The sequence below is a fragment of the Camelina sativa genome, chromosome 10 (assembly GCF_000633955.1).
Source record: "Camelina sativa cultivar DH55 chromosome 10, Cs, whole genome shotgun sequence".
Lineage (NCBI taxonomy): Eukaryota > Viridiplantae > Streptophyta > Magnoliopsida > Brassicales > Brassicaceae > Camelina > Camelina sativa.
The window spans coordinates 3,509,424-3,517,771 of NC_025694.1; the positions used below are offsets into that span (position 1 = coordinate 3,509,424).

Below are 8,348 nucleotides of genomic sequence, written 5' to 3' on the forward strand. Positions count from 1 at the left end.
TTTTTTAAAAACTTACTTACTTTTTGATTCTTTCTATATATACAAATACAAAATCTCCTCTTCTTCTTGAAAAAGCTCTTTACGTTTTCTCTCTTTCTCTCTAGTTTTTTTGCTATGATGCAAGAATTAGGCTTAGAACGCTTCTCAAACGACGACGTCCTTCGCTTAGACCTCACACCTCCTTCTCAAACCTCGTCTACCTCTCTCTCCATCGACGAAGAGGAATCAACTGAAGCCAAGATCCGACGGCTGATATCTGAGCATCCTGTGATCATCTTCAGTAGATCTTCATGTTGCATGTGCCACGTCATGAAAAGACTCTTGGCAACGATCGGCGTCGTCCCCACCGTCATCGAGCTTGATGATCACGAGGTTTCCTCTCTTCATACGGCTCTTGAAGAAGAATATTCCGGCGGTGGATCCGTCGTTGCTCCTCCGCCGGCGGTTTTTATTGGCCGTGAGTGCATCGGAGGTCTCGAGTCCCTTGTTGCCCTCCACCTAAGTGGTCATCTTGTTCCTAAGCTTGTCCAAGTTGGAGCTCTTTGGGTATGATTGTAATATTTTCATCTTCTTATTACTTGTCCTAATTTGAATAGGCTTTTGCAGTATCAAAAAGTCAAAAAAGAAAATTAGGGTTTCTCTTCAATTGCTCATGAAAAGCCTAATTCTGATTATCATCAGATGATCAAAATTAAATACCCATGTAGAAAATGAATTATGAATAATATTAAAGATGTGTAAGTAGTGAGTTTTATATAATTTGCTTCTTCGTTTTCTCTCTCTCTCTTTTGATAATAAAGTATGAATCCATCAACCTCATTAATTATGGATCGGATTTGATTAGGACTTTACTAAACTGTGGTCTAGTTGTATATCTAATGATTGAACCTTATTAATTCGTTCCTTTTTGCAATATTTGACTGAGATATCCCAATCATAAGTTTATTGGTAAAGTGATCATCTACCATATGGTAATTAATTTTTCTTCTTCTTCTTATATATGATCGATAGGATTTGGATAGTTCTTGTGAGTAGAGTATTGCATGTCTTTGGTAAAGATATGTTTTGTAATCAAATCTGTGATGATATGAAATATAATTCAATTCTATGATTATATGAATTCGTTTGTATCGATTTCAAAGTTAATTTGAAGCTATCTTTATTTATTCTAAAAATAAAGTAGAGAAATGAGGGAAGAAGATTCTACTATTATTTGTAAGGTCTCCGAGCTCTCGGCATCACGTTAATTTCCTATTCAAGGAAATATTCTCTCTTTAAGAAGAAAAAGAAAAAAAAAAACATGAAATAGTATTGCAAAATATATATAAAAGTCGGCATAGTACGTTAAAGAAACCCTCAAGCTAAACATCTCTAAAAAAATACTATGGAGATCACTATCATTAAGCCATACAATTTCGTGATTGTGTCTTGATCCCGTCTAGGAACGTAGTCGGTAGAGTTTAAGTAGTAAGTTGTTGAAGTTATAATGAAATTGTCATGTCTTAATCTTTCCCTTTAAACAAACATGTCTTGTTAGAGTAAAAGGTACCTTGTGGAATTGTATAATACATTTTTTCGAATTAAATTCATATGGTTTTGGAAATTATGAATTAATAAAGAAGTGGGAAAATTGGAGACCCACTTACAATAATTGAGGGGGGTTTTGACAGCGACGCTGGGCTTAAGTGGCATCTCCAAAAACAAACCGTCTTTTTTTCCCCTCCCCACAATTATTGATTTTCTTTTTCAAAGATTCAGAAAAGACCAAAGAACTTCTCTTTGCTTTTTTCTTCTTCTAATCTTCTTTCTTTGTAGTTGGGTAATATTTGGAATAGAATGCTATAAGCCTCTTTTATACGGGTCAATTTTTTTTTGTAGTAGGAATAGAGAAATAAGGTCAAAAGTCCAAGTTCCACATGTCAAGGGTCAATATTGACCTATGTCAAATAAATGGTAGATGCTGATCTCACACTACACACTACACACTGGCACACTGCTATTTTACCAAGAGATCAGGTTCAGATGATTTGGTTGCAACCAATTATTTCTGTGCAATGCTTAAATGATAGATAGCATTTTTATTTATCTACCGGTAAACTACATACTATGGTCACATTTTCTCCTCAAGTATTCCAAATATATAACACACATGATAGAACACTAGAGTCTTGGTTGTCTAAGGTTTTGTTTTGCGATTTATCATGACCACGAAAAAAATTATTACTCAACCATATGTTATTTACAATAGTTCTTATTTGATTTATCATGAACAATAAAAAAAATTATTAGGAATTCAAGAAGAACAAAGTATAAACTCACTTTATTAACTTAAACTTTTTATAACTCGGTTATGATTAGGATAGCTTCCAACTCGAGTTATCTGATCAAGCTTATGTCAGTATTTACTAAGGTTTGATTTCCACAGATAAATATTTGAATTTCAAATTCCAAAACCATGTTGTAAAGTGTAAGCAAACAAGTTTATACATCCAAAACTCTTTTTAAAGAAAAAAAAATGAAAAAGAATTGCCGACCTATACAATTTGGTAGTTGTGGAATTAAGATTTTTGTGTGAGATCATGTGACATGTCTTCAAAATTAAGGTTATGCTTTTTGTATATATGTTTTTTATTCGCTAGTTGATGAATACTGATGGCGAGGATGACCTCATCAATCATAACCAACAATTTCTCCAACAAATGTTTCATGAAATAATGATACTTTTTAAAAAAAAAATTGGACGAATACATAATGACATTAATATATGCAATAAAATACAGAGAAAACTCAGTGCCTCTACACCAAAAGCTCCCACGCTTTTAATACTGTTTTCAGTTAAATTGAATAGTGTTTTAACTAGGGAGAATTATTTGTTCGATTATTTTGATTATTGTCGTATTAGTTACATTGATTTATTTAACTTATCCATAATTATTTTTTCTTTTTCTTTCTCAATACTATTTATATTTATCGTAAAAGTACGTTTTGGACAGGCATTCATTTTTTCTTCTTTGGTGTTATTTTCGGATATGCTCCATACATAACAGGTAGCAAAGTCGTAGATACAAATGTGTTAAGAGGCGCACAACATTATGCTTTAAAAAATTCCCAACAGTGAAGTTTCTTTCGTGTAACTCTGAAATATGGTGGCAACTCAGCCACTAAAGGATTTGTAGTTGTTTTTAAAAGAAACATTTAAGTTGAATAACATCGATCCTTAATTTAAAGGTTATCTCACAATGTAAAATCGATCTATTACAAAATTTGGTTATGAGGTTTTTTGTCAAACAAATTAGATGGGGTTTGTGAAAATATGTCGAAGTAGTTTTTTAAACATTAAACATAAAATGTAGTGGAATCGTTTATTGTTTCATAAGAAGAAAAAAAAAGTATACGAAAAGGGAGAGAAGGAATTTTGAAGAGGGAAATAATTAGGGCTAAAAAATTATAATTATACAAAAAAAAAAAAGAACCACTTGATTCCTTCGAATTTGACCCCACAAGTTTCCTTCGCATTTGGAAAAGACATTCACATTAGAAAAATGCTAACGATGATGACCCACCCCAACACACCACTCTCCAATTTTTAAATACACCAAAAAGTATAACTTACTTTAATCTTAAACCGGGTGATTAATCCAAAGCAGACGCCACATAAAAATTATATATTTCAACAACTAATTCCAATTTTATTCCAGTAAGTAAAAAATGGTTTTATGTTAGTTAACATCTTTTATTACAAAACAATTTCTTTGATTCTTGATTTTCTATATCTTTTTCAAACATTTTCATCGATATTAAGATCTAACAGAACATTAAGAAGTGAAAAAACTGCACAATGTTTTGGGACAAGAACCTCTTAAGCTATCAAGTCTTTTGCACAAATGAAGTTTGGAGATAACAAACAACACACCTCTCCCATTATCTAATAATCTCTCTTAAGTGTAATGTTGATCTGCACTTTTAACTTGTCATGGACTTGGTCTTGACGCCAATCTTCTTCCAAGAAACACTAGGCATGATTTGTTTCGTGTCCACACGATCTTTAAACTGAACAGCAAAGTTGAGCAACGAATCAAGAAGTGACTCTGACATATAGTGAGGCTCAAGTCCAAGATCCATCAGCTTTGTGTGCTTTGCATTGTAGTAATGTTCTTCCGCCTCAACTCTCGGGTTAGGCACAGTCATCTTTTTCACATCGAGCCCGAGCTTTAAACCCGCTTTAGTGACGAGTGAAGCCAGCTCATTGACTGAAAACTGTTCTGTGAATTGGTTGAAGACTCGGAACTCACCAGCCTTTGCCGGGTTCGCTATAGCTATCTCAACACATTGAACCGTGTCTCTTATATCGAGGTAGCCTCTTGTCTGCAATGAGAAGAGAAAAAACTGAATACAAACCTCACTTTTTCGATATAAAAACTATCTTTGAAAACAGCTAAAAGAGTCATTTACCTGACCACCTTTACCATAAACAGTAAGTGGGTGACCAACAGCAGCTTGCACACAGAACCGGTTAAGTGCTGTACCGAACACAGCATCGTAATCTAAACGGTTACGGAGTTCCTCATGCATCTCTGTCTCATCAGTCTTGACTCCATAAACAACTCCTTGGTTGAGATCAGTGGCTCTAATACCCCAAGCCTTGCAAGTAAAAGCAATGTTGTGCGAGTCGTGAACTTTGCTCAGATGATAAAAGGAGCTAGCTTGCTTGGGGTATGGCAAAGTGTCGGTTCTACCATTGTGAGTTATCGTTATAAAACCTTCCTCGATATCGATATTTGGAGTACCGTACTCACCCATGGTCCCAAGTTTCACAAGATGACACTCTTCTCCAAACTCTTTAATAGCAAAGAGAACATTGAGAGTCCCAATGACATTGTTGTGCTGTGTAAACACGGCTCTAGACCGGTCTATCATCGAGTAAGGCGCAGATCTCTGTTCCCCAAAGTGGACAACTGAATCAGGCTCAAAAGACTTGAAAGACTCAGCCAAGAATTCAAAATCACAGATATCCCCAACGTATAGCTCAATTGATTTCCCTGTCAAAGCTTTCCATCTACTGATACGGTCATGAATCGAGGCTATAGGAGTCAGTGACTCAAGTCCAAGCTGGTGGTCGAAAAGCCGCCTTACAAGGTTGTCAACGATGCAAACTTCGTAATTCTTCTTGGACAAGTGAAGGGCAGTAGCCCAACCGCAGTAACCATCTCCACCAATGACCATAACACGTTTTGGTTTAGACGATGAGTCATTGGTTGATGTTTCAGGTGGTGCTTGTTGGCTTAGGGGCACAGCAGCAGTAGCTCTGAAAACGGAACTTGTTCTTCTCGGTTTCTTCTCTTGGAAGAGGAGTCCTTTGAGAGAAGATCTTGAAAGACACTGAGGATTGAAGAAGGTTTGCCCTAAACCAAACGGCTTAACGGAACTCTTGCTGCTGCTGCTGTTAAGTGAGATAACTGAAGGGCATGAAGCTGAAAGTAGATGCGCCATTTTTTAAAGGTTTGTTCTTGATTCTATCAAACACACATTCACCTGCAAAAACAATACAAAAGCAGGTTAAGATTTATGACAGTTTGGTTTCTGCAAAAGAGGACATATCCAGGAGACAATGTCAATTTCTATTCTTTTTTTTTTTGTTTTCTTTCTTCAAATTTCAAAAACTTAACCAATAAAAATCGAAACTTTATCCTCATACACACACACAGCCACTAAACCAAGACTAAATCAGCTCTTCGCAAGACTGAACATTTGATCAAGTAAAGTAGATTCTGTAAAACAATATGCTTTGCGATAAACAGTAAGAAAAGAAGCACATTGATGGAGACTAAAAACATGAAATTTAGACACAACCCAAACTGAAACTCTGTGAAATTTTTTGATTTCCAACAATTTTCAGAGTTTCTTCAAAACGAAACTACTGAAGCTGCAAAACGGAGAAATCAGATTTGAAAAGAAGAGAGGATTACTTACCCTTTAAATTTTGAGAGTTTGTCGAAGAAGAAGGAAGCTTCAAGACTTTGATTTGAAGTGAGGGGGGATTTTTCTCTTTCGCTTCTCCCGGAAACGATGAGAGGAGTCAGATAAATAAAAATCATCAGATATATGCCCAAAGCATATTCTTATTTATTCCCCTTCCCAAATTCTTTGGCCCTAAATCTAATACTGTAATTAGTACTTAAGTGATACGGATTAATCAAATTAAGTATTAACCATAGATCGCCTAAATCGCTTTTTAACAACTTTGGGTTTTTAGGGCCGATTTCACTGTCGCTAATGTGGTCAAGAGATACTCTTCCCTTGCTGGGCCGCTTGGCCCAAATATATATTTCTGTAATTATTCTTTGGCTATTTTGAGTAAAACAAAGAATTATGAATTAGAATTATTACTTCACAACTTCACACCAATGAAATTTATTCGAACTCAAATCAAAATACTATTTTGTAGTTCTAATAGCAATTTTTTTGAGAATATTCTCAGATCTGTCATATACAGTGACAAACATTATCACCAATGCCACTTTTTCTTCGCTCTTTTCTCGCCTGCCACACAACTATTATCAAATAACTATTATATTCTTTGTCTTTTTTATTCAATATTATTAATTGTTTGTTTTTCTCAGACATAAAAGAACAAAGCTCTCTCTCCTCATGACTCTCAACTTTTTTTCTTTCCATCGACTTTTCATCTTCTTCTTCTTCAATATTAAACTGCCATCTGAATCTCTCACTTCTTTGAGTTCTCTTGCAGTCATGCAGTCAATTCTACTACGGTTGAATCCTCCGACTGATCCGCCTTTGTCCGTCGTGGCCGGCTAAACATCTGTGACGAGTTCTGAAATCCTTCGTCCTCCGTAGTAGGCAAAACCGCTTGGTCCAGTTCCAGAGTTCTTATACTCGACAATATACAAGCAAAATCGTAGGTCTGCAGATCGCCAGATCTGGTGGACCAGATCTAGCCGGCTAGGTTTTTGTCCATCCCTATTATGTATTGCGTTCTCTTGAGTGGACTTTATCTGTTTGGTCATGTGTTTTATGTCTATTGATAACAATAAAACTTGTCCACACTACATGTCTGCAGATCCCGTGTCTGGTGGACCAGATCCATCCGACCATGTTTTTGTCTACCAATATTAAATTTGTCCACACAGCAGGATCCGGTGTCTGGTGGACCAGATCCAGTTTACCAGGTTTTTGTCCACCACTATCATGTCCTTTGTTCTATTGAGTTTGCGTGTTGGACCATATCCGTTTGGTCATGCGTTTTGTGTCCATTGCTAACAAAAAACGTGTCCACATTGTAGGTTTACAAATCCAGTGGACCACATTCATCAGCCAAAGTTTTTGTCTACCACTATTATGTCCTTCGTCTCTTGAGTCCATCACACTATTATGTCCTTCCTAGTGGACCACTTTTTTGTTTAGAACATTAAGTCCATCACACTAACATGTATGTTGTCTATCTCACAAGTCTGAAGACGTTCATATTGACATTAGTAAACTCTCGGAAGACAAAAATGTTACTACACATTGAATGTATGCCTCTATGGACCAGTTTTATCTTTGTTTTGTCCACTAGATTTTTATTTATGGACCACTTACTTTTTTTATCTATCCAACCATGTTGTCTGTTAAGTTCTTGATGGACCAATTTTTATTCTAAAATCTTAAGTTCATCGAACTCACATGTGTTTTGTCCATCGCGCAGGTCCGAAGATGTTCAGCCTAACATTGGTGAACTCTCGGAAGATAACAATGATACAGAGAAGGTATGTCTCTGTTGGTGGACCACAATAGACTTACTTTTGTCTTTCCAAACCATCTTGTCTATTAACTTCTAGATGGACCAATTTATTTTAAAAAAATATTAAGTCCATCAAACTAACATGTTTGTTGTCTATCTCGCAGACTTAAAATTGATGAATTCTCCGAGGACAACCATATTACTGATCTGGAGAACTCCACCAATTTCAATTTCTTTTATATCTAGATGTGTATAAACAATGATAATTAAAAAAGAATCAGTCACATCATCACTATTTTGTCAGTCTTAAAATCCTTGCCTAAAAATTAATGATTTTTTTTTTAATTTTCTTTCATTCATGATTTTAAAGGATATTATAGTATTTTGATCATATGCCATAAAAACAGCAAATGACATAATTGAGAAGGAAAGAATGAAAATGGCATTTATCAAAACTTTAATTCTGAAAATGGCGCTTCCAACAAAATTCCAAATTTTTTTCTGCAAGTTGACCAAAAATAAGAGTCATACTTCTACTGTAAATTATATATTAGACTAACAAAGACAACAACAAAAATGAAAAAAAAAAAAAAAAAAAAAAAAAAAA

At 35.2% G+C, this 8,348-nt stretch overlaps 2 protein-coding genes across 2 annotated transcripts; one reads left to right on the forward strand and one right to left on the reverse strand.

The window, feature by feature from the left end:
• Positions 38–819, forward strand: LOC104716861 (glutaredoxin-C6-like). The gene has a single exon (XM_010434322.2). The coding sequence runs from the start codon at positions 115–117 to the stop codon at positions 550–552; it is 438 nt and encodes a 145-aa protein (XP_010432624.1). The 5' UTR covers positions 38–114; the 3' UTR covers positions 553–819.
• On the reverse strand, positions 3,794–6,100 carry LOC104716862 (UDP-sulfoquinovose synthase, chloroplastic). The gene is made up of 3 exons (XM_010434323.2): positions 5,971–6,100; positions 4,453–5,532; positions 3,794–4,365 (listed from the first exon to the last, which is right to left on the reverse strand). Exons 2-3 carry the CDS (start codon positions 5,488–5,490, stop codon positions 3,964–3,966), a joined length of 1,440 nt encoding a protein of 479 aa, XP_010432625.1. The 5' UTR covers positions 5,491–5,532; positions 5,971–6,100; the 3' UTR covers positions 3,794–3,963.